This window comes from Leopardus geoffroyi, chromosome A1, assembly GCF_018350155.1.
Source record: "Leopardus geoffroyi isolate Oge1 chromosome A1, O.geoffroyi_Oge1_pat1.0, whole genome shotgun sequence".
NCBI lineage: Eukaryota > Metazoa > Chordata > Mammalia > Carnivora > Felidae > Leopardus > Leopardus geoffroyi.
The window spans coordinates 11,839,946-11,867,142 of NC_059326.1; the positions used below are offsets into that span (position 1 = coordinate 11,839,946).

Below are 27,197 nucleotides of genomic sequence, written 5' to 3' on the forward strand. Positions count from 1 at the left end.
ACTGAGAATCAAAGTAGGTCTTTGGCTTTATTGTCAATAGGTCATAGTGATACAGAAAATATATCAAAACATAAATAACAGTAACAGGTAGTAGCAGTTAGTCCTTATAAAGTGCCTGGGATGATTCTAAATGTTTATCTCTTTTGCTCATTTACTTCTTAACCATATGAGACAAGAAATGTTATCATTTCCAATTTATAGATAAGGAACAGTGAGTTACACAGATGTTGAATAATTTCCCCACTGCTAGGAAGTGGCGAATGACATTGTAACCCAGGAAGTTTGGTTCCAGAGCCCTCTTGGTTAACCATCACACTATATATGTCTCAGATTCCACTCTTAGTCCCCACCAGTAGTCAGTGAGTGTCCAATTCACCTAACTCTTCCTGCTAGAGTGCTATTAACCTTTTTAGTCCTTGCCATTTTACAGGTGAATGATGATCTTCTTTTTTAAAAACAATGTGTCACTAATAAAGTTGAACATTTTTTCCCCCATATATTTCTTGGTTAATTGCTTTTTAAAATACTTTTCTATGAGAGACTTGGAGAAGTTGTCTTTTGCTTATTGGTTGTAAGAATCCTTTATAAAATAAGGCCATTAACTTAGTTCTATTGCCTTTCAAATTTGTATAAATTATATATGATTAAATCTGTCATTTGTTTCCTTTATGATTTTTCTGCCTTTGGTATCATATTAGGTGGTTATGTTTTTTCTGTTTAAATCTTTAATTGGTCTGGAATTCATTTTAGTATAATGTGGAAATAGATATCCATCCTTTAAATACTAGCTGTATCAATTCCATTTATTGGAAGATTCTTCCCTTCCCAATTCTGATTTGCAATGTTTCCTTATTATAGCATAAATTTTTGTATGATTTGGATTCTTAATGAATTTTCAGTTTGGTTCTTTTGTCTTCTAAAGTTTTAATGATACTTTTTATCTTGTTGAGAAAGTTCTTTCATCCTCCCCCCACTAAAATTAATTGGCTGTTCCCGAACCTTAATTGATTTTTCCAGTTGAGCCATAGAATGAATCTGTTGAATCTTCTTTACCAAGTTGTGTTGCCCTGATACATTTGTAGATTTAGTGAAAAATGCCATTTGTATAATATTGTGTTCCCATTTTATAAAAAGACTTGTTTTGGTTTATTCAAATCCCTGTGCTCCCTTCATATAGTGTTAGAGTTTACACATAGATTCTGTGCATTTATAACTTTTTATTTTATGTATTTTGACTTGTTGTGAATAGATTTTCCCCGTCTGTATTTTATAGGTGGCTTTGGCTGATAGAGAAAAGCACTGTTGATTTTTTTGTGTTTTGTTAGTGTCACGTCACTGAACTCTCAGTATTTTTTAATAGTTTTTCAGTTGATTCTCTTTGGTTTTCCAAAGAGGTTGATGCTTTTTGTCACAGATTTTTATATGACTGGCTCTTGTTCTTTGGTTCTTAGCTCAGAAATGCCTTTCCTGACTATGCTGGGTAACGAACTTCACTTCTTGTCTTTGCCTTCTTTCTAATCTTTGTTATTCCCTGATTATATTTTCTCTGTATATGTTTACTTATTTTTGGCCTTCCTTCACTAGACTGAGAGCTTCATGCCCTTAATCATGGAAGAAAATAATGAATTTGATTTTGGATAGGTGGTATTTTTCATTCCTGTGGGATGTCTAGGTAAAAACCCTTGGGGCCCCTGAGATAGTTTTATTCGGGATAGTTGGAGTTATGAGACACAGTTAATCAATAGATCAGCCACTAAGAGGTGATAAATTTTAAGGAGACCCTGAAGGGGGACAGATAAATTTGACTCGTAGCTTGAACTTAAATTTGAGTACATAATATTTTTGTAGAAATATAGAGCTACTAAGCATTTTAAGGAACATTGAATAGTTGAATTTTCCTGCTTTTGATACATACTATGTCTCTACCCTTAGTGTATGTTATTTGGTTTTTATAAAAAGAATGCCTGAAAGTGTGAGTGATTATTTTAGATAATTGACATTGCATTATAAATGTTTATTTTAAAATAACAAACTTGTTTTTAGGGGCGCCTGGGTGGCTCAGTCGATTAAAGCATCCAACTTCGGCTCAGGTCATGGTCTCGCAGTTTGTGGGTTTAAGCCCTGCGTCGGTCTCTGTGCTGACAGCCTAGAGCCTGGAGCCTGCTTCAAATTCTGTGTCTCTTCCTCTCTCTGCCCCTCCCATGCTCATGCTCTATCTCTCACTGTCTCTCAATAATAAATAAACGTTTAAAAAAAATTAAAAAAAAATAGCAAACTTGTTTTTAGAAGAAAATTCAAAGCATTTTGTTTCCTTTTTAATGTTTTAATTTCTAATGAAGTTTTATTATAGGTCTATTATCTAGGTATTTTTACACCTTTCAGGAACAGGCCTGTGTGTTTCTGGCTCTTAACAACAGTACTGACACATAGTAATATTTGGCAAGTGCTTTTGGCAATATTTTGGCAAGTAATATTTGAAAGTGCTTAATGTTGCCGTTTATCCTTTATTTCAATATACATTGTGGGACTTCTGGAGCAATAATGAATTTTAGATAATTAGAAGACATCTGTTTATGTGTTTAGGCATAGATCTTCCATGGAAAATGCAAGAATAAAAATACAGATAACGTTAATAAACAGCAAATCAGGTAACATTTGGACTTCATTTGAATGGACAGGGGAAAATACTGTTTTGAAAACAAGTGCCTCAAAATACCTATTACAGTTTTTTTGTTTTGCAGTAATGTTTGGGAAACAACTATATCAGATTTTTATGTGTTTGGATATGGTCTATATAGAAAATATTCAGGATTATTTTTCTTAGACATTGCTACTAAAGGCCACTTGAAAATATGACCGTCTTTTTCCCTCATACTTTAGTGCTCTTATTAAGCAAGTGAACAAATCAATAGATGGAACAGCAGATGATGAAGACGAGGGTGTTCCAACTGATCAGGCCATCAGGGCAGGTCTTGAACTGCTTAAGGTAAGTATGCATGTGGTGAAATGAAGAGCCTAATCAGGTGACTGCCTAATATGTATAGTATATGTTTTGTGTGCTTCAGACTTGCTTCTTAAGTTTATAGAACCTGAAGTAAAATTTTCTCTATCATTTTAGGTCATGTAGAAATGCCTCATTTCCTCTAACATGTAAGCTAAATATTCTAAGGTTTAACGTGTATAATATAGCCTAGTATTATTACACGAAAATAGTGAATTATACTTAGAAGCTGTCATCAGGAAGCAAAGATGGAGCCAAATTCTTCCTAAAACTTCATTTTACCTTTTATTTTGTTAGTTAAAATAAGCTACTGCCTTGTACTTATTACAAACATACCAGTTAATTGTTGACAACTTAGAAAGTATAACATTATAAAGAAGAAAACTTTCATAAGCCTATCATACATAAACATTTCTTTTGTTTCCCTTTTAATCTTGAAAACAATGCACACTTTATATAGTTGAGATTAGACTGAGTGTATAGTTTTATATCTTGACTATTTTCCCTCATTAAATTACATGCATTTTTTCAGTGGTTTTTAAGATAGTGTTTTTAAGAGTGCCAAAAAACATATCTGATTTATGGCTGTTATTTATTTGATGGATGCGTTTGGGTAAGTTCATTGCCTCCGCTTCCTTATCTGTAATGGAGATAATGATAGCACTTATCTCACAGAACACTAAATTAAACCATGTACGTAAGTTTCTTATCACAGTGTCTGGCTCATATTCAGAAACATTATTTTTTTTGAAATGGTGATTAGTTCACTTTTGCGGTGTCATAGTATTCCCCACTGTTTCTCTGGATATTTAGATTTTTCTAATTTTATTCTTATAATCACTGCAAAGATAAATATGTCTAAGATCTCTTGCAAATGCCTTTTTTAAAAAAAAATCCTGAAATGTAAAGAGAATGATCAGTTTCAAAAATTTTTGATGTATATATTTAGTCGAATTCCTTCACAGAAAAATCATACTCCTATATAATACTCCGTCAGCAGTGAAGGAAGGTGCCTAACTTATCTTCACAAACATGGAATATTGTAAATTTTAAAGAGATTTGCTAATTTGATAAGTAAAAATAATGTTTTAACTTGTGTAATTGTTGCAGTGAGGTATAACTTCCATATGTTAATCATTAGTGTTTTCCTTATGGTGAATTCATTATTTTTTATCCTGTGTTCATTTTCTACTGACATCTCAATTTTTTGTTCTTTTTAAACTGATGTGAGTTTTTTATTTCCTTCGCTTTTTTATAAATAAAAAAATAAAATGTAATCTATTATATGTAAGTTATAAGGTCTGGTAATGAAGTGAATACAGTGAAAAGTAAATAGGATGCTAACTCAAATAGAGTATTAACAATTCTGTTGAGGGGCACCTGGGTGGCTCAGTTGGTTAAGTGTCCAGCTCTTGATTTCAGCTCAGGTCATGATCTCACAGGTTCGTGGGATCAAGCCCACATCAGGTTCTGCACTGCGGGCTCTGCGCTGACAGCACAGAGCCTGCTTGGGATTCTGTCTCTCCCTGTCTCTCTACCCCTTCCCCGCTCACTCATGCACACACAAACACTCTCAAAATAAATAAACATTAAAAAATAAAAAATACTGTTGAATTTCCCTGAGTAGTTTTTTCCCTGATTCACATTCCCCAGATATAATTTTTCTGAATTTGAGGTCATTATTCATTATTCATTCTCATACTGTCTTTATAGTTTTATCATCTCTATTTATGTATCTCTAACATCACTTATTTTGCTTGTTTCTGTATCTTACAAACACGGCATTATGCTTAATATATTTTTCTATGACTTGCTTGATTTTACTTTCCACATTTGATTCTACTTGTTTATTTTAAGCTTGAAAATCCTGTCTTGTTCAGAAAATTTTTATTCTGTTCTTTAATCTGAAATATAAACATCTGAAATTTATTTTGAAAGTGTGTATTGGAGGGAAAGATCTAATTGGATTTTCTCCCAATAGCTTGCAGTTTTATCAGGACTGTTTATTAAAAATCCCATTCATTTTCGTTCTCTGTTGCCTCTGTAGAATCTAAGTTCTTATATATGCTAGGACTATTTATTGCTTTATGTTTTCTGTTTTGTTTCTTCTATTAGTACCATGTTGATTTGATAATTGTAATGTTATGATACCTTTTACTGTCTGTTTTACCCCCTTCCCTGAATAACCTTTTTTCAAAAATGTTACTAGCTAGTCTCTTTTAATCCCCTCTGTTTAGAAAAATGAGCTATTTTGGTAAATTCTCTCTTCTTGTCCCTCTTCTCTAATTCTCCTCCAAAGAAAAAAAAATCAGGGGCACCTGGGTGGCTCAGTTGGTTAAGCATCCGACTCTTGATCTTGGCTCAGGTCATGATCTCATGAGATCATGAGGACCCATGTTGGGCTCTGTGCTGACAGCACAGGGCCTGCTTGGGATCCTTTCTCTCCCTCTCTCTCCTTCTCTCTTCTGCTTCTCCTCTGCTTGTTCTCTCTCTCTCTCTGTCTCTGTCTCTCAATAAATAAATAAGTCAAACATTAACCAAAATCTAAATTATTTTGAGTAGAATTATATTAACATGTAATTTAATTTTGAAAGAAAGGACTTCTTTAAATCCTGTGATTTAAAGAACATATCTTTTACGTATTTGAGTAAGTTTTAAAGTTTACTGTGTTCTCATATACTTGTTAGCATAAATATTTTTGTATTTACTTTGATTTGAGTATTTCCAATTGTATTTAAAAGATGAAAAGGGTTTACAGACCATTTTTGTGACTCATTTTTTTAGGTACTCTCATTTACACATCCCATCTCATTTCATTCTGCTGAAACATTTGAGTCTCTCCTGGCTTGCCTGAAAATGGATGATGAAAAAGTAGCAGAGGCTGCACTCCAAATTTTTAAAAACACAGGAAGCAAAATTGAAGAGGATTTCCCACACATCAGATCGTAAGTTGAGTTTATTCTGATAAATACTCTGGAAAATAGAAAAATAATTTACTGTTTCTCGATTTATGTAGTAGTTGGAATCTTGTAAGTTTTGAGGAAATCATGTCTAAGTTATATTAAGTTGGTATCGTTCGGTTTAGATTCTCATTTCCTGAGGGGATAGCACTGGTTGGTATTTTGGATGATTTCATGAAAATGTGGGGCAAACATAGCATTTCTTTCTCAGGCATCTATTTTGCGTAAATATTTTAATGAAAACTATTTTCTAGTAAAACATTCTCTTGACATGGCATAGAATAAACAATTCACATGAATTTAAGGTCTAGTGGGAAATTTCAAAGAAATTTCAGCAGGACTGTGCATAGGACTCTTCACTATCCTCTGTGATTAAAGGTATTGAATTGAAATTTTTCAGAAGCACTGCTTTATTTGACATAGGGAAGCATGGAATAATCATCCTAATAGCAGTGTACTTTTTTGTGTGTTTTCAGTATTTCTAAGAATTGGAAATTGTGCTGTTATCCTTGGGATCTCTAATGCTGGTTGATTATTCAAGATTCTGTGATATCTCAAAACGATGAGTCTTCATTCTGTATGGACCCGTACTTCTCTGTATGCATCTCTCCTCCCGCTTCCTGGAGGGTGTATCTGACAGTTGGTCCTGATCTTGCCATAGGCATTGATGGTTCGCTTTACATCTGTCTCATTACTTCTGGCTTAGCTGCTGGTCTAATTAGTTGTGGTTGGGGTAGCATGCTTCTTCATGTTGAAGAATTACCTGTGGCCTATTTCCTCAGAGAGAAAATGGACAAAGGTAGCTCTTAAAATCCCAGGTACACTTTTTGTTATTCTTTGTTCATGTGAACTTAATTCTAGGTCACATGGTAATTGAAACATAACCAGAATTTTATAATCCCATCCTCTTTGGCAGGAGTAAGAAACTTTATTGTTTAGAATTGACTTCTTAATTTTTAGGAGGATGGAGAGCATGAATATTCCTTTGGAATGGTGCCCTGATTCTCCAACACAGATCAGAGATCAGAGTTTGGGGAAAAACACATGCACACACACAGTACATATAATGCTGTATTACTTACTGAATGCCCACTTATTGTATTATCTCATTTAAACCTTGTAACAGTTCAGTAAAGTGTAGGAATTATCCTAATCTTCCAAATGAGAAATCTGTTATTCACTTGAGGTAAATGGTTTTAGATCATACAGCTAGAATGTACAGAGGGAAGATTTGAATTTAGGCCTCTGAATGCCTATGGTACCATATCCATAATGGCACAGTTCCTCTCTTAATTAGGGTTTTGGGCAAGTTTAGTTTGGTTTTTATTTTCATTCTTGACTATCTTTCCTAGTATCTTTAATATCTTAAACATTGATGTATTTGTGGGAGAACTATAAGAGCAAGGTTGAAAGGTAGACATTTTAGAACATGCAAAGGTCATTTTAAAACATATGCTGCTTTAATATGGAACTTGAAGATTATTTGATTTATATGCTAAGTATATTTCACATGTTTCTCATGAGGAGAATTAACTGATATTGAATACCTGCTGTGTGCACACACTGTTCTTGATGAAGTAGCTCATAGTATAATATGTCTTCCAGGAGATAAAATATGTATGCAGATTTTACGTTTTAAATTATTAATTGGGTGAGTTGATTTTGAGGACAAATGATAGAGCTGAGTGTTGATTAAAGCATCTTCCCTTGAATTCACCAAAATAATTTAGAGGAACCACAAGAGAAATGAATCGTAAGTAGAATTGGACAGAATTGCTCCTAGATTATTTAGACCGAATTGAATGTGAGAACATTGATGGTTGATACCCATATTCCTGAATCAGGCATATAAGGGAATGGATAGTAAGTGTTCTGTCGTTGGTTAATTTAGAAGGAGGAGATTGAGGTATGGGCAGGCTTTGAGAGAAATAAGGAGAGCCTAATTTCGGCTGTCATAGAACTAAAGGAGAGACTTCATGGTCACACCGTTTTTCTTTGGACTGACCTATTTTCCTTAGCAGGAGGAGCAAAGCTTAGAGGTGAAGTAAAGCTTAGAGGAGAATTTTGAAGCAAACGTCTTATTACCAACTTTAGAGACACATAAAAGATTGTGTGTTTAGCCACTAAACAAAAATGATGGTTGCTATGGTTTCTGTTCTGATTCCTGTCTGTCAGGAGTCTGACTTACCTCCAGAGTAGGCAGTTGTCCCCAGACTAAGAGTCCCCTTATAGCATGGAATATAGCCATAGTCCAGGTGGAGCTAGTTCTTGTCACTGGCAGGTTTCAGTAGACTTGGAGAGAAATTCCACGGAGATGAGAGACTTGCTGCCTTTAGTCCCCACTCCCTTCTCCGTGCTGCTTACTTAGCCAGCTGATGAAGGAGTTGGGAGCTTTGATGTTAGTTTTTTAAGAGTGGCATCTGATGTTCAGTCTTCAGGGAGATGCTGCCTGCCTTTTTGTTCAAATGGCAGAGCCAGAGAATTTCTGTTGCTCAAAGGTGAGTTAACAGAGTACAAATAAATTAACAAACATGAAACCGATGCACATATTTTAGTACTCAAAAGAAAGCTGATAATCACTGTTGGGAAGAATTGAATTTTTCTAGGAAAAAAGAAAATTTTAAGTGATTCTAAACTGCCAAAAAGTTAAGCAGCAAATGATACCTGGAAAAAAAGAAAACAAAACAAATATATAAAAAGGGAAGTGTCAGAACCAATGGTAAAGAAGACAGGAACATACTTGCATTATAAAGTATAATTTAGTATAAGCAGCAAGGAGCAGAGTAAGCAATTTTGAAAATGTAATCGGTAAGCTAGCAATGGAACTTGAGGAGATTGCATAGAATGTGGAAATGTAAGCATAGAAATGAAGGCAGTTAAATTTCTTTAATAGCAGAAAGTGAAAAACTCTAAGTGGTTTTTGTGGTGAAGACAACAGAGTGATGGAAAATGGAAAATAATAATAAAAAAAATAATAGTAAACTTTTCAGAATGATTGGCTATTTGAATCTGGATATCAAGAGGACTCCTGTTTTAGGAAAATATCCTGGTGGAATTTACTGAATTTTCAGGGATTACAGAAGTGATTTCACAAACATCAAGGGCAAAGAAAAGGAAGTATGTTATGTACAATGGAAAAATAAAGAGGCTCGCTTATTTCTTTCAACCACCTAAGATTTCTGAAGTTAATGATTCAACAACTAGAGAGATTTCATGGACAGAAAGAATATAACCTAAGAATTTCCTAAGTAGCCAAGTTGTGCTTAAGGACAAATGAAGGATGTTCTTTAGGATATAAAGACTCAGGAAATGTATTAATAACCCCTTTTATATTATGAACTCTGCCTACCAAGGTATATACTCTTCCCCTTTGCATTCAGTTTTGCTTAAGCTCCTAATTCTACCTTTTGTTTTTGTTGGCATATCTGATTTGTTTTTTTCTTATCATTTTACTTTTAGTGTTTAAATTAAAAATTTTTTTTAACGTTTATTTATTATTGAGAGACAGAGAGTGAGCAAGGGAGAGGCAGAGAGAGAGGGGAACACAGAATGTGAAGCAGGCTCCAGGCTCTGAGCTGGCAGCACAGAGCCCGATCTCACAAACTGTGAGATCATGACCTGAGCCAAAGTCGGACGCCCAACTGACTGAGCCACCCAGGCGCCCCTCAGTGTTTAAATTTTAGATGTGCCTATATCTATGTTTTAAATATTGGAAACCTGATTTTTTTTTTTTTTAAGGAAAATGTAAATAAATAAAATTGGCTTGAAGAAGAAGAAAAAACCTAATTAGGCCATGATAATAAAAAAAATGGTGAAAAGTATCCTCTAGTAAAACGTGCCAGTAAAAGTTACATGTTAAAGAAAGTATTATTTCACATCTATAAGAAACCAAGGATTCTAATTTTTTAAAGTTGTTTAGAGCATGACAAAAAAAACCAAACAAACATTTAGATTACTTGTAAAGCCAAGATAACCAGCAGGAGTGCTGAAACTAGTTAACTAGTTAACTAGTTATTCCCTCAAAAGAAAACTTCAAACAGAGCATACTAATATTGCTGCAAAAAGTTTAAGTAAAATTTTAGAAAAAAGAGAGTTGACTACAGTAAAACAAAAATATATTATGGTCAGATGTGATTACTTTCAGGAATACAAAGAGGATTGGTATTGATAGGCCTAATATTCATGTTACAATTTATTATATAATTGAGTATAAGGGAAAAGGCACACAGTAGGTCACATTGATGTGACAAGGATTAGAATGCTAAAGGAGTCTATTTCTAATTAAACCTAATAAATTAGGATTAAATGCCTTCATAACATAATAAATGTGTCTCAGACCAAAAATAGGTGTCATCATATAGTAAACACCAGAAGCATTCGCAGTAAAATTAGGAACAAAATGAAGAAAATACACTATCTCGGCCATGATTTAACATTGTTTCAGAAGCATTAGCCAATATAATTACATTAACAAATAAATTTAAGAAGTACAAGTGTTGGAGGAGATAGAGTTATTGTATTTCATGGAGAATCTGTGAATCAACTGAAAAACTACCAAAACCAAGATAGCCAATATAAGCCAAAATCCCATATAACACTAACAACCATTTTGAGAATATTATAGGAATAAAAATCAGAAGACCTAGGGGTAACACAAGAAATTTGCAGCCTTATAATACTGAGTGGAGAAGTATAATATTTAACAAAAAAATTAGGAAAAGTTAGATTGCCCAGTAAATTATTGGCAAGCTGTTTTGAAAAGAAAAATCAATGTAAGCTGCTTATCTTGATTTTACATATATTTGAAATGAGTTAAAGATTTATCTAAGATTTTAAATGTATAAAATGAATCAATAAAAGTACTGGTAACCAGAACAGTTTTGTAATTCCTTTTTTTTTTTTTTTTTTTTGGTGAGTGAAGGGATACTGATGCCAGATCATAAGATGAAATACTGATGGATTATATTATTAAATATCCATTTGTTGAATAATATTTATAGAGACTCTACTGTGTATAAGGTACTGAAGTGTGTATAAAGTTTTGTTGATGAACAGACTCTGTCCTTATATTTTAGTGAGGAAGAATACCATTTAGACCAAAGCAGAAATCATGAAGTAAGTTAGAAATACAAATGGTATGCTTGGAAACTATTTTCAGTATGTATAACTTTGAAAAGGTTAATATCTGTAACGTATAAAGACTCTTAAAAATATAACAAACAGGTTTCACAGTAGAATACAGGCAAAGGGAATGAACAGGAAATTCACAAACAGGAAAGCCTTCTAGCCCCTCAAATCAAGAAAAGACATTTATGCCTACTAATAGTAATTGAGGCAAAAACAAATAAAAACACCAGGATTAGCTAGCATTCCAGTGATGTCTCTTGATTGAACTATAAATGATTCAGCTTTTCTGGGTTGGTAATGTGGTAATACACGCCAACTTAAAATGTGTGCTTGTAGTCTTCCAACTCTGCAGTGTTATTTTCAGGAACTTATTTCAGAGATAATTAGAAAAGATAGCTACCTAATGGTACTATGGGTCAGGGTTGAGTCAGAGGAACAGAAACCACACAAGCTATTTTAAACGTACATTAATTAATACAGATGTTTGAAGGATGAAAGAGCAGGTTGTTTTGGTAACCCAAGGACTATGAACTGCTGGAAGCAGCTATGACCCCTAGGGCTGGCCGGCTGACAAGTGGTGTTCAGGACTGCCCATTGGATGGAAGAGCCCTGTCAGTATTGGCACAGCCAACCAGCTGTCACAGTAGGAGTGTCCTAGTTGTTGCTGGGGGTGGGGGGGGGGGGTTGGTATGGCAGAGCTACTGCACAAGATGCCTGAAGAAGCTATAGTGTCTCTTATTGGAAGAATCCAACAGGAAGGCAACTCTTGAAGGAATCTAGGAGATACAATTTCTGATTTATAGCACCAGGGTCTCAGAGCAGATTATAGGGTAGGCTTAAATCTTAAAGCTCAGAAACAGTGCATAAATAACTAGAATAAGGATGTTGGTGCTTTTGTTGTTAAGACTAAAAAAGAAAAACCAAAACATCTAAATGTTCATCAGTAGGGGATTGGTTAGGCTAGTTGTGGTATAATATCTATCTGCTAAAGATATATATGAGCATTAAAATTAGTGTTTAGCAATACTTGATATAGGAAGTTCTCTACAGCATTATTGGTGAAAAAATGTTTCCAAATACTATGTAGTTTGTACCCTGGTTTACTTAAATATATGTGTGTATGTATAGAGAAATTTTAGAATTGTTAACCAAATGTTAGCAGTAATTATTTCAGAGTAGTAGAATTTTGAGGTTTTTTTTTTTTTTAGTGGTATTAATGTATTTTTCAGTTTTTGCATTTTCTGCATGTGTGTGATTATTATTGGGAGGAAAAAAAACCCTTGAATTGGAAAGAAGAAAATCAATTTAACAAGGGAGTAAAGCATTTCTTTTAACGGGAACTTAGAAAAAGCAATCAGAAGATAGTTGTTTCATTTACATTTCACTGACTTCTAAGACTGCCTAGTAGTTCAGAATTCTTGAAAGTTTTTTTTTTCTTTGTTTTATTTCTGTTCTGTTTTTTTTTTTCTGTTTTCTGTTTAAATGAATATGGAAAACATTGGATGAGCTTAAAATTTCTCATTCTGTCTTCAAAAATTCCAACCCAAATTGCTTTTTTACTTCTATGTGACATGTAATTTTCTCTTGATTACTAAGAAAAGGTATTTATGGATGTTGGTATTGGAAAGTCTGATCTATGATATGATGGGTCTTATCTGGGGAGTTTAGTTACTGAAGTTACCAGAAAGTAATAATTTTTCATTTCATAAAGAACTTCAAACCATAGACTAAAAGGATAGTTTGGTGAGACTCTGAAACATTTTACTCCTGAAATTTTCAAACATATAGAGAAGTAGATAGACTATTACAATAAACTCCTATGTATCCAACAACTGGCTTATATATGAATAACTTACAGTCACTTTACTGTAATTTATAATTCTACTTCCCCTGTTCCCCTTATATCTGAAAGCAAACGCCAGACTAAATATATCATTTTATCTATACATCTAAGTATCTCTAAGAGATAAGAGCTCTTAAAAATAAACATAATACCTTTCTCACAAACATAGGTGACATTAGTTGCTTAATGTTAATATCCAATTAATTTTCTCAAAAATAGTAACTTTTAAAAAATCAAGATCCATAATGCTATTTGTAGATGCATTTATTAAAGTGCCTCATTTCTTTCTTTGTGTTTGATAAACCAGGTTTCTCTTGCAGAGTTTCACATAGACCGATTTTTGCTAATTGTATGCCTTTGGCATATTTTAATGGGTTTCTTATATTTTCTGTAAGGTTATAGTTAAATCCAGAGGCCTGATTGGATTCCAGTCAACTTTTTTGTTGTCAGAGGACCACTTTATAGATGGTGGTATGCCCCTCTGTCGGTTGTTGCTTAGTGATCAGAGGTGATGTTCTGTCATTCCTTCTTCAGTTACTAGCTGAATACTTTCGTGAAGAGGAACTTCTCATCTATTCTCTGGTTCCCCAATGTTACATCTGTTCAGGAAAGGCAGGTTAAATGCTTCGTTTTTTTTAAGTTATTGAACGGTGTTCAAAATAGTGATTTTACTAGCCTCCTTCAAATGTGACGAATTAACTGTTGTTGTCTTTTTTAAATAACCATTATAAACCCATGAATTTACACATATTTGACAAATTGACAATTTGTCACTGATGCTCATATTGCCCCATCTATATCCAGGAGCCTATTTAAGTTGACCTTTGAGTCCCTTTGAACAGCTCCACTAATCTCTGTAGTTTCTTAACAATTCCGACGTGACAATTTGTTCCAGGCCCATCTTCTACATGTCCCACACCTGAAATCAGTTATTTCTCTAAAGAGCCCTGGTTCTTTTTAATGGGAATGTTATTAAGATGATCATAATGTGAGTCTTGTGGGTACTAATGCCTAGTGTGTGGGTCATTTTTTAAGACAATTCAGCGGACATAGCAAAAAAAAAAAAAAAGAAAGTCTTTCTGGAAGATAAAATGCATTGTGTGTTTATATTGATTATTCCAGTTCTAACTCAGGGCTACAATATTTTTACAGAATCTCTTCAATTTTACATTTGTATCTCTTTTTCCCCAACTTAGATAACACAGGATGATAAAATCATGGTATTACATATTAACTCATTTGAATTATGCCGTATTAAATACCTAACAGTCTCAGAAATGGCAGTAGCACTACCAGTGTTACTCCTAAAAAGAGTTAAGTTTGTTGACTTGTTATCTTTAAGGTATGTATCACATTAGGGATTTACAGTCAAATTTCTCTATTTCACAGTTACTTAAAATGATTCTTTTTTGTGTAGTTACGCCACCAAATGGATACATACTTTTGTTCATTTGCTTTATTTTATTACCTTTTTTAATGTTTATTTTTGAGAGAGAGAAAGAGTGAGGGGTGGGACAAGGCAGAGAGAGAGGGAGACATAGATTCAGAAGCAGGTCCCAGGCTCGGAGCTTTCAGTACAGAGCCTGATGCAGGATTCAAACTGAAGGTAAGATCGTGACCTGAGCTAAAGTTGGATGCTTAACTGACTGAGCCACCCAGGTGCTCCTGTTTGTTTTATTTTATTTTTTTTTTAAGTTTGCTCTTTTAAAATAAAACTTAAAAAATATCTTTTAATTTTAAGTAGGCTTCATGTCCAACGTAGGCCTCGAACTCACAACCCTGCTCTACTGACTGAGCCAGCAAGGAGCTCCTAAAATTTAATTTAATTTTTAAGTTATATGAAATATTCACTGGTTTTGAAGAGAGTTCTGAAAGCAAAATATATTCCAAGAAGTCTAGCTTCAGTTTCTCATCTGTCTACCTATTCCTTTTTACCTTTAGATAAACTTGGAAAAAAAAAAAAGTCCTCTATGCATGTCTGTCTGGGTGTGTTTCAGTGTGTATATGTATGTGTATTCGTATGCCCCCTTTGACAGATAAATGATAAAGTAGGCTGTACACACTTTCCTCCACCTTGCTTTTGTCTTTTGATACATACTGATAGTTATTCCATATTTAAGTAGTTATTTGTGCTTTTTATCAGAGTAAATGCATATATAATTTTGCTAGATTTTGCTACATTTCCCTCCATGGTGGCTATAACGTTTTGCATTCTCACCAGCAGTATACAAATGTACCTGATTCCCCACAGCCTTGTCAAGTCTGTGTTGTTATGATTGTGTCTCTTTTTCCTGGTCATCGTCCTTGTTCTGCAGTTATTGTCTGAGAGTAGCATAACCACTTCTACTTTCTACTTTTTTTTATATCCGTGTTTGCAAGTCATGTTGTTTGCCTTTTTTTTTTTTTTTTAACTTTAAATCTTTGTGGGACTTGATATTTAAAATGAGTTTCTTTTAAATATCCTACAGGTTAGTCTTTGTTTAGTTACATTTTTGTTGGTTTGTTTTGGTTTTGGTTGTTTTAATCCAGTTTGACAAACTGTCTTTTGGTTGGAATATTTAGACCATTATGGTTAGTGTAATTATTGATATAGTTAGATTTAAGCTGCCATCTTTATTTTTGTTTTGTCTTTTCTCTGTTCTCCTTTCCCTCTATTTCTGCCCTCCTTGGGATTAACTGAGTATTTATTTTATTTTTAATTGTTTTTTAAAGTATTTAAATTCCAGTTAACATACAGTGTAATGTTAGTTTCAGGTGTGCAGTATACTGCTTGAGCACCTCCATGCAACAGTGCTCATCACCACAAGTGCACTCCTTAATCCCTGTCACCTTATTTAACCTATCAGTTTGTTCTCTATAGTTAGGAGTCTGTTTCTTGTTTCTTGGTTTGTCTCTCTCTTTTCTTCCTTTGCTCATTTGTTTTGTTTTGTTATCTTCACTACTGGAGATAATCTACATTCAAATAAAATTATATCACTTAATGTATATTATAAAAGCTTTGCAACAGTATATCTCCATGCCTTCCCCCTCTAAGCTTTTGTTGGCATATTTTGTTTCTGAATATGTTATAAATTCTACAGTGTGTTGATATTTTTGCTCTAAACAGTTTGATAAGTCTTGGATTAACAGTGATAGATTTGTTGGTACACACACATTTACCATTTCTGTCACTCTTCATTTTTTAGATATCTGTATTTTCATCTGGTATCATTTTTCTTCTAGAATAACTTTATTTCTTATCGTATAGTTCTGCTTGTAATTCATTATCTCAGCTTTTCTTTCTCTGAAAAGAATCTTTATTTTGCCTTCATTCTTGAAAGGTATTTTTTCTCAGTAGAATTCTAGATTGGCAGTTTATTTTCATTTAGTACCTAAAAGATGTCACTGCATTATTTTCTGGATTGCATAGTTTTTGATGAAAAGTATTCCTCTGTATATATTCTTTTTGCATATGTAATGTGTATTTTTTTTCAGACTATTTTTAGGATTTCTTTTCTTTATCACTGTTTTTACCAAATTGATAATGGCATGTCTTGGAATGATTTACTTTATGCTTCTTCTCCTTGCAGCTTATTGAGGTTTGGGGGACTATGGGTCTTTTTCCCATCAGATTTGGAAAAATTGTGGCAACTATCTCTTCAGATATTTTTTTCTGTTCACCCCTCCTCACCTCTTTGTTTTCTAGGACTCCAGTTGCATGTATTTTTGACTACTTGATACTGTCTTACAGGTCACTGATGCTCTCTTCTTTTTTTTTTTCCTGTCCTTGTTTCCCTCTGGTTTTATTTTGCATAGTTGCTATTGCTATGTCTTCAAGTTCACTGATATTTTCTTCTGTAACATATAATCTACTTTTGATCCTATTGGTATATTTTTCATTACAGGTTTTGTATTTTTCATAGTAGTTGCATTTGGGTCTTCTTTATGTGTTTCATTTCTGTCCTCATGTTCATGTTTTCTTGGGCATATGGAGCATCTTGATAACAGCTGTTTATGTCTTTGCTAATTTTGTCACCTGTGCCATTTCTGGGACTATTTCTATTGACGAATTTGTTTTCCTCATTATGTATTACAAGGTCTTTCCACTGTGGCTGGTGGAGACCTGAATTACTAGCAGCCCCAGGTGCGTTAGGGCATTTCTTGGCTTATTGCTTTCCAGTGTTCTTTTCCTGGTCTCAGGTAGTTTTTTTCTTCCTCATGCATGGCACTGATTATTATTCAGTCAGTGACTTGCGACACCCCTCTGTGGATCTCCAGAATTCAAGCTCTCTTGCTGTCTTTGTAGCTCACTCCTCTGTGGAATTCTGCCCTAGAAATTATAGCTGCTTCAACTCCCATCTCGGTCTCCCTCAACTCCATGCTACCACCAGATTCTTACTGGGTTACTTCTCCTTACATGGCAGTCTGGAGCCTGCAGGCAGCAAGTGAGGATAGATGTAGGCCTCTTGTAGTTTATTTTCCATCTTTTAGGGATTACAGTCATATGCTGCCTGTTGTCCTGTGTCCAAAACCTTTAACATGTTTATCTGTTTTCTGCTTGTTTAAAGTAGGAGAGAATCCCATTTCAGATATGCCCTCATCATGTGAACTTTTAATTTGTATGTTTTTAATTGTTTGTAAATGAGTGAAAGTAAACGTCTTTTCACACATCTCTATCACACATAAATATCTACTTATTTTAATATTTATTTTTGGGAGGGAGAGAGAGAGAGAGAGAGAGACAGAGAGAGAGAGAACACACACGTGAGTTGGGGAGGGACCGAGAGAGGGAGACACAGAATCCAAAGCAGGCTCTAGGCTCTGAGCTGTCAGCACAGAGCCCGATGCATGGTTCGAACTCTTTCAGATCATGATCTGACCTGAAGTCAGATGCTTAACTACTGAGCCACCCAGGTGCCCCTGTATATCTACTTTTGAAAAACTTTATTTTGTGTCCAGCCCATTTGTCCATGATATTGCTTGTCATTTCATTCTATATTTGTAGACGATCCTTACATTAAGTATATTAACCCTTTGTGAAACAAAATGTAGAATTTCCCCTCAATTTATCACTTGTCTTTTTATTATATTTTACTGTTGGTGTCTTTTGTGATACTCTATTACTGTTGATGAATTATTGTATCTATGAATTCTTAGTATTTGGGCCCTGGGTTGGTATTGAGCAAGGAGGTAGATTCAGAAGTTGCTTTCACTGTGAGATGTTTGAATAGTTGAGCTAAGAGATCTTGCTTTATTCATTATTCTTTCTAAGTTTTTGTGTTGTGTAATGATATGATACCTGAACCTTCTTCCAGCTACATGACTTACTCCAGAACTCTGCTCAAATGTTACTTTATCTGCAGGGTCTTCTGTAACCACCCTCTTTCAAATTATAATACTCACACACCTCTCCCCACTCCCTATCCTGTCTTCTTTCTTTTCCTTTTTTTCCTCCACAGAAGTTATCCCAACTTGACGTAACACATATTTTGCTAATTTATGTATTATTGTTTGTCTTGTCCAAAATATGCTGGTAGCATGAAGGCAAGCATTTGGGGACTTTTAATAGTGCCCAGCACATAGTAAATACTTAGTTTGTATAGGTTTTATAATCCGATTTCCCGTTATGTAGGTTGTCCTGGTATAAAATGAAAAATGAATCAGAAGAAGAAAGGGACTTGAAAAAGTTTAGGTCCCATTATAGTGGTCTTATATGTTGTATAAGGTGGCAACAATTTAGCGGGAGTGATAGCTGTGAGAATAAAAGAGAAGAAGCTAATGGGAATGACATTAAGAAGAAATGGGTCGCCATCCATGTTTGTATTTAGAATTGTTAAGTAAAAAGAAAAAAACTCTTGTATTTGGACTGTATTTTTAATATAGATGTTTATAAAGCAGAATTAGAGACAGTTAAAAATGAGTTCAAGTAGATTTTTTTGTTCTTACAAAACATTACTTAAAAAATACAAATGGTAAAGTATCTAGTGGAGTCTTGCTGATTTTTCTGGTTTACTGTTTTTCTTTAATTTCATTTTTTGTTTTCTTTAGAGCTTTGCTTCCTGTTTTACATCACAAATCTAAAAAAGGACCCCCCCGTCAAGCCAAATACGCCATTCATTGTATCCATGCGATATTTTCTAGTAAAGAGACCCAGTTTGCACAGATATTTGAGGTAAAGAGAAAAAAAAATTTTTTTGTTTCATATATTATAGTTAAAAAACACATATTAATGATTTTATAGAATGTTCACATTTGGAGATGCATCATTTTATAGTATGTTTTCAGGATTTGAATCAGTATAATCAATATTGATGAGTGGTTAAAATATGAAAATATCTGATTATTTAGATGTTTAGTACTAACTTAAATTCAGAAATCAAACAATTATATCGTAGTTTTTGGTATTATACATTTAATATTAGGAAGCTTTTTCATTAATAAGTAACTATATATAAAATCATACTTAGTGATAATCAGTAATGATTATTCTGTCAGTTTATAGGTTTAAAAATTAGAGTTCTGTTTACGAGATACTGCTGAAGTTTGTGGAGTTTTGTCAATTCTAATTGGTAATATAAAGTACAAATAGATTTATACTTAGATAATCACTGACCTAATTTTATACAGATTAAATTGTTTTTTAAATACATATTTCATATTATTTTTTCTATTTTATTAAATAGAAATTACTATTTCCCTTTCTAAGCATTGCATTTTATTTTAATCTACTATAATCTGGGGCTATCTTTAGTATTCTTACTATATATTTAGCATTTTTACATAGTGCAGGAACCTTAAATGAAATCAAAGCAGTTTGGAAAGTATGCTGAAGCTACTTCACCATAAAAACTTTGACTTGTTATCCCTGTTTTGAAACATTTATGGTAACCTTTTCAAATCTTCATGTATAATGCTAAAGACCTGAACAAGGAAGAAAAGTAGTTGTCTTTATCAAACATTGTCTTTGCTGTATATAGCAAATAATTTATTTTTAATTTTGTGCCTTTTGGGGTGAGGCATTTTTTGTAGTCTGTTTTTATATATGAGAATGACTTTAATGAATTCATGTTGATTTAGAAAGCTTTTGTTTTTCTTGATTAGACTCCTTTCTATTCCTTTCAATGGTGATAAAGAGCAAGATAACGTTAATAATAACTTGAATTTGTTATGTACTTTTATTTTAATTTTGATATTATATATCTGGTATTTTATTTATTTTTTTCTCTGATATTTTATTTTATCTTTACCATAACCTAACCTGTAATCCTTCTGCTATAATGTATAGGTTGGCTACCTTCTGAGAAAAGGTTTCATAGAGGTATCTGGCCTTTATGAGACTACTGTTAATCCAGGGTCTATTAATTTTGCTTTCTTAGAAATGATTTTATTACCTTATTTTGTAAAATTGTCACACTCATTATTGAAAAACCCGCATGATCAGATTTTCATTTATAATACAAAGAATCTGGCATTTTGGTGTACAATGGAAGTATTGAGGGAAGTCATCAAGAATAGCGAGAAGTAAACTCATTTAAATATACTTTTGGCCAAATGCACCTTATATTGACCCGATATTTTAGGGGAAGAACAGTTTAATATTGTTTTTCAAGCCTAGAATTCTTGGTGTTCAGCATGGGAGGACAGCATCAACTCTTTATTAAAAGTGTCACTGAAAATTTTAATAATCTATTTACTTGTTTACAAATCAAAAGATACAAAACAAATCCAAATAGTAAGTAGTAAAATAATAAGTTTTCTCCTCCATCTCAGCCCCATATCCCCAGCTACCCACTTCTCATTCCCAGAGGTAACCAGTGTTACCAGTTTCTAATACACTTTTCTCAAGAGTATTTATTCATAATACACATAATACACACACACACACACACAACACACACAAAATCACACACATAGATTTTGTCCCTTTCCCTCTCTGCTTATGCTAGTGATAGTCTACTATAGTCACTCTTGGGAAATCCCTATTTTAAAATTGTAACAAAACATTTTAGGTATTATCCTACATGGGTATACGAGGAGTCTCATTCTTTTGTCATGGCAAAATATGTATTAATGTTTGAGTTTTCTATCAGAATAATAAAAATAATTCTCTTAGTTGTGGCACTTAATAGTTGATGGTATAAAAATGCACAAAAATGCATGTGACTCTATATAATAAAGTTTATTTCTTGCTCCTGAAAAAATGTCCAGTTGGGTGTTTGGATTGTATTCTAATCAACAGTTTAGACACACAGACTTTTTTTGACAAATGGCTTCTCTTTTTAGTCCCGCTGGAACCTTGGTAGTAAGCCTGTCAGTGAGTAAAGAGAGAATATGGAGAAGATACATTTCTCATACTTGCTTCAGTGCGGGGATTGCATACCTCACTTTTGCCCCCAATCTGTTAATAACCAGATTATTAATATTAATTGTTAATAACAGTTAATAACTGTTTTTCACATATTCTCATCTAACTGCAGAAGAAGCTGCATGTGTAGCCATGCAGGAAGTAGAACAGAAGTGGATATTGGTGAACACTGCCAGTCTCTAACATATTCATCTACGTGATCATAAAATATACAATACATAATATGATTCTCCCATGCTGAAATTTTTTTTACCTATTTCTAAAATATGACTTGGGCAAAACTGAAAATAATTAAATGTGATGCCTTTTAGATATAAATAACCTATAGTTTAAATATAAGCTTGAGCTACTACTTACATCATGTATATGTATTGAAGCTTCTATAGGTTTTTTTTTGATTTGAGCATGAAATATGTGAATGGTTTATTTACATATTTATAGAGTTGAATATGTTTTCCTTTTCTCATTTTCAGCCTCTGCATAAGAGCCTAGATCCAAGCAACCTGGAACATCTCATAACACCATTGGTTACCATTGGGCATATCGCTCTCCTTGCACCTGATCAGTTTGCTGCTCCTTTGAAGTCTTTAGTAGCTACTTTCATTGTGAAAGATCTTCTCATGAATGATCGGGTAACTTATATTTTTTAGACCTGTGTTCCTCACATTGTTATCTTCTAAAAGTGAAATGTTGTAAATAACACTTCCATTTGGCTGCTTTCTTTGAGGTTTTCCTATCTTTTTAACATGCTGTTATCTCCAGTAGAACTAGAGGCATTGAAACATGTCTTTAGTTAAGCATATGCATGTAACCTGCAATACATTCCTTGATAAATGCAAAATATCATTTGATTTTCTTTCAGCTTTATAGTGGATTAATTTTTATAATGATATCTATTTTTAAAAATGTGAAGACTGACAAGCTAGGTCACATTATGGTTGTCATGACAATAGTTGTTTCTTTCCCTCCATACAGTAGAGAATTAAGAGCACTAGGAGAAAACATTAGGAAAGAACTAAGTGATTTTGTCTGTCTTCAGTTTGTGAGTATTTGGGGTAGGGCATGTTTGAGTCTGGGAGAATTGACTCCTTATAGTCATGTGGCATTTTATGCATGTGTGTGCATATTTATGTATACACACACATATAAACATGCATGTGCAGACACTTATGTAACCAGTTTTGTGGCTGCTGTGTGCTCAGCACTGTACTAGGTTCTTTGGAGAATTAAAAGAAGTATAAGATAAAGTTTCTCCTCTTAAAATATAGTTATAAATCTTGCAGTGTGTAGCTATATTACTTACATGTTTCATATTCATCATTATCTTCTATTAATATACTTTAATATACTATTAATACTTTTAAACTGATTTATTATGGAAAAATAGTTTTGGGAGATAATAGTCAAGATAATTGTATGTATTAGATCTCTAATGATTTGTGGCTATTTAACTTTAATTGACCAGAGCCCTGTAATTTGGAGACCAAAGGCCTGTGTTAATTACCATTGTCCCTGGCTGTGTTCTTCAGCTATGTCTCTCACTTTTCTTCTCCCTAAGTACAGTATTTCATATGTTCTTTCGGTTATGTGTGCTAATCATGTGTTTCAAGTTTGATATCCTTACTTTGTTTTGTTTTCTTTAATGCAGAAATTTTGTTGAGATAAAAGTGCATACTTTTTAAGGGTGTGGTTCATTAAGGTTTCACGAAGTTAGCATTTTTGACCAGCTGACAATCCAGGCAAAAAAGTAGAAATTTACCAGACTCCCAAAGCCCCTGTGTCTTTTTTTTGTTATTAACCTTCCCTTCTCCCTGAAGATAACCATAATCTTGACTTCTAACACCAAAGATTAGTTTTACCTGTTTTTGAACGTTTATAAATGGAATTATGTAGAGTAAATTTTTTATGTCTGACTTTTTCTCAACTCAGTATTACATTTGTTAGATGAATCCATCCTGGTGTATATAGCAATGGTTTGTTCATGTTTGTTGCTGTTTAGTATTCCATTGTTTGTGTATGCCATGTATCTGCTCTGTTGCTAAACATCTAAGTTACTTCTGGTGTTAAATGCATACCGCTATTACAAATACTCTTTTACATATCATTTTGTGCACTTACGTATGAATTTCTTTTTTAGTTGCTGTATCTTAGAGTATAAGTATGTATAAGTTGTTTTAGTAAAATTTGCCAAATTATTTTTCTTTCTTTTTTTGCCAAATTGTTTTTCAAAATGATTATACCAGCTAATATTCTTGTATATGCTGAATGAGGGTTCTAGTTGTACCATTTCCTTGACTGTACTAGATATGGCAGTCTTCAACATTTTAGTCATTTTATGAAGTGTAATGAATGATATGCCCTTAGGCACATTTTCATATTTGTATTGACATTTTGGTTCTCCTCTTTCGTGAAGTGTCTGCTCAAGCATCTTCCACATTTTTCTATTAAATTGTCAGTCTCTTATATTCATTTGTAAGATTTCCTCACGTATCTTGTTGGCAATATAGTTAGCAAATCTCTTTTCCCACTTTGTAACATGCCTTTCACTCTCTTAAAGGTGTTTTTTGATGAGCAGAAGTTCTTAATTTTAACAGAACTCATCTTATTATTTTCTTTTTAGTACTTACTTTGTCTTTTTTGTCTACTCCAAGGTTGTGAACCTATTCCCTGTATTATCTTCTAGAACAATGGTAATATACAAGCTTCTAGCCACATGTAGCTATATAAGTTTAAGTTTAAACTAAATATAATTGTAAATCTAGTCACACATTTCAAGTGCTCACTAGCCACATACTGCTAGTGTTGAACAGCCCAGAACATTTCTGCCATCTCAAAGTTCTGTTAGACAGTGTTGCTCTAGAAGCTTTATTTATTTAACTTACACATTACACTCTGAAGTCTACTTGGGATTGATTTTTATGTCTGGTATATGATTACTATCAAGATTCATTTTCTTTATTTCCATCTGACTCAACTCACATTTATTGAAAAGACTGTCTTCCTTGCTGCATTAAAAAAAAAAAATTGAGATGAAATTCACATAATGTAAAATTAGCTGTTTTAAAGTATACAATTCAGTCACATTTTATTTAGTACATTGACAATTTTGTGTGACCGCCACTTCTGTCTAGTTCCAGATCATTTTCATTAAGCAGTCACACCACATTTCCCTAGCCCTGGGCAACCACCAGTCTCCGGTCTGTCTTAATGGATTTAACTGTTGTGAATATTTCCTATAAATGGAATCCTGCAATATGTGACTTCTTGTGTTTTTCTTCTGTCACTTAGCATAATCTTTTTGAGGTTCATGTTGTAGCATACATCAGTACTTCATTCCATTTTATGGCTGAATAATATTCTGCTGTATGTATTTATCACAATTTGTTTATCCATTTATTCAGTGATGGACATTTGGGTTATTCCCACCTTTTGAATATTGTGAAAAGTGCTGCTATGAATTTTATGGCTGGGTATTTGTTTGAGTACCTGTGTTTAGTTCTTTGGGTATATTCCTAGGTATATACCTTTGCTAGATTATATGGTGATTCTGTGTTTAACTTTTTTATTTATTTTAGAGAGTGCTCAAGATGGGGAGAGAGGCAAAGGGGGAAGAGAGAAAGAGAAAGAGAAAATGAGAATCTTTGGCAGGCCCATGCTCAGTGCAGAGCCTGACACCAGGCTCAATCCTATAACCCTGAGATCATGACCTGAGCTGAAATAAAGAGTTGGGCTCTCAATTGACTGAGCCACCTAGGTGCCCCAGTGTTTAGCTTTTGGAGAAACTGACAAACTATTTTCCACAGAGGCTACATCAATTTACCTTCCCACCAGCAGTGTATGAAACTTCCAGTTTTCTCCACATCCTCGCCAACTTCCTATTTTCTGTTAATTTGACTATAGCCATCCTAACGGGTGTGAAGTGGCATCTCACTGTGGTTTTGATTTGCACTTCTCTAATGATATTGAGCATCTTTTGATGTACTTATTAGCCATTTGTGTATCTTTTGGAGCAAAGACCATACGTGTCTTTTGCCCATTTTTTTAGGGCTCTTTGTTGAGTAGTGAAAGTTCTTTATACTTTCTAGACACAATTCTCTTGTCAGATCCATGGTTTGCAAATATTTTCTCCCATTCTGTAGGTTGTCTTTTAAGTTGTCCTTTAATTTTTTAATTGAGATATAATTGATATGTAACATTATTTGGATGTGTGCAGTGTAATGATTCAGTATTTTATATACTTTGAAATGATCACCACAGAAAGCCTAGTTAATATCCATCCCACACACTTACATTTTTCCCCCCGTGGGAACTTTTAAGATCTTGGCAACTTATCAAATATACACTATATGGCATTACTAACTGTAGTTACCAGGCTGTACATCACATTCCATGACTTATTTATTTTATAACTGTAAGTTTGTGCCTTTGACCCCATTCAGCCATTTTGCCCACCTACCCCTTCCTTTGTCAACTATCAGTCTATTCCATGTATCTTTGATATTTGCAAGTCTGATAAGTGCGAGGTTATATCTCATTCTGGTTTTGATTTGCATTTCGTTGATGATTAGGGACACTGAGCATCTTCTCATGTGTCCTCTGTATGTTTTCTTTGGAGATATTATCTATTCAAGTCCTCTGCCCATTATTTAATTGGGTTGTGTTTTTGATACTAAGTTGTGTAAATTCTTTATATATTTTGGATATTAGCCCCTTATCTGATGTATGATTTGCAAGTATCTTCTCCCATTCAGTACGTTGCCTTTTTTTTTGTTGGCAATTTCTTTTGCTGTGCAAAAGATATTTAGTTTGGTATAGTCCCGTTTGTTTATTTTAGTGTTTGTTCCCCTTGCCTGGGGAGACTCTTGCAAAAAGTTACTGCTGAGACAAATGTCAAAGAGCTTACTGCCTGTGTTTTCTAGGAGTTTTAAGATTTCAGGTCTTTTATTTAAACTGTTTCCCTTTTGAATTTGTTTTTATATGCGGCGTAAGATAGCATGTAGCTGTCCAGTTTTCCCAACACTCTTTATTGAAGAGACTGTCCTTTTCCCATTGTATATTCTTGTGTCCTGTGTCATAGATTGTGTGACACACACACACACACGCACACAGGTTTACATCTGGGCTCTCTATTCTGTTGATCTCTTTGTCTGTTTTCATGCCAGTACCATGCTGTTTTGATTACTATAGCTTAGTATAGCTTGAAATCAAGGAGCGTGGTGCTTCCAGTTTTGTTGTTCTTTCTCAAGATTGCTTTGACAAGTTTTGATATCTAGTAACATAAGTCCTCCAAATGTCTTTAATGACAACTGCTGCTGTTGCTGCTGCTACTACTGCTGCTTCCTTATTGTCATCAGTATCTTTTTCAAGATTGTTTTGGCTATTGTTAGCCTTTTGCATTTCTATTTAAATTTTAGAATCAGCTTGTCAGTTCTCCCTATACTTCACCCTAACTGGCAGGAATTTTGATAGGTATTATGTTGAGTTATAAATTTTATTCATCATCATTTTAATACCACTTTTCATTCAGTGAACATGGATTTATAATCTGAGCTTTCTATTTCACGAAGATGGTATATGTCTTAGTCTTCAGTTTCCCTGGATAAGGTTTCTTAAATTTTTGTGTGGATGTCTTATCTTTCTTAACTATGTTCCTAGGCATTTTATGTTATTTGATGCTATTGTAGATAATATGCTTTTTAATATTTACCTGCTAACTGTATATTGTTGGGATATGGATGTAAAGTTTCTTCTCTTTTATATTGACTTTTATCCTAGGGTCTTGTTAAAGGCAGTTTGTAATTCTACCAGTTAGTTTTTGCATTTGTGGGGTTTTCTCTTTTCACAGTCATGTCATTTGTTCATCGAGACAGCTTCAATTTTTTCTTTTCCATTCTTAATGCTCTTTATTTCTTTTTCTTCCTC

The 27,197-nt window shown here is 33.7% G+C and overlaps 1 protein-coding gene across 6 annotated transcripts in view; it reads left to right on the forward strand.

The window, feature by feature from the left end:
- The window catches only part of PDS5B (PDS5 cohesin associated factor B), a 191,910-nt gene that overhangs the window by 122,256 nt on the left and 42,457 nt on the right, over window positions 1–27,197 (forward strand). For all 6 annotated transcript variants that reach the window (XM_045473553.1, XM_045473563.1, XM_045473587.1 and 3 more), the window contains exons 18-21: window positions 2,881–2,986; window positions 5,786–5,946; window positions 18,959–19,082; window positions 21,749–21,907. In XM_045473553.1, coding sequence (XP_045329509.1) covers window positions 2,881–2,986; window positions 5,786–5,946; window positions 18,959–19,082; window positions 21,749–21,907 — 550 coding nt within the window. The remainder of the gene's footprint in view (window positions 1–2,880; window positions 2,987–5,785; window positions 5,947–18,958; window positions 19,083–21,748; window positions 21,908–27,197) is intronic.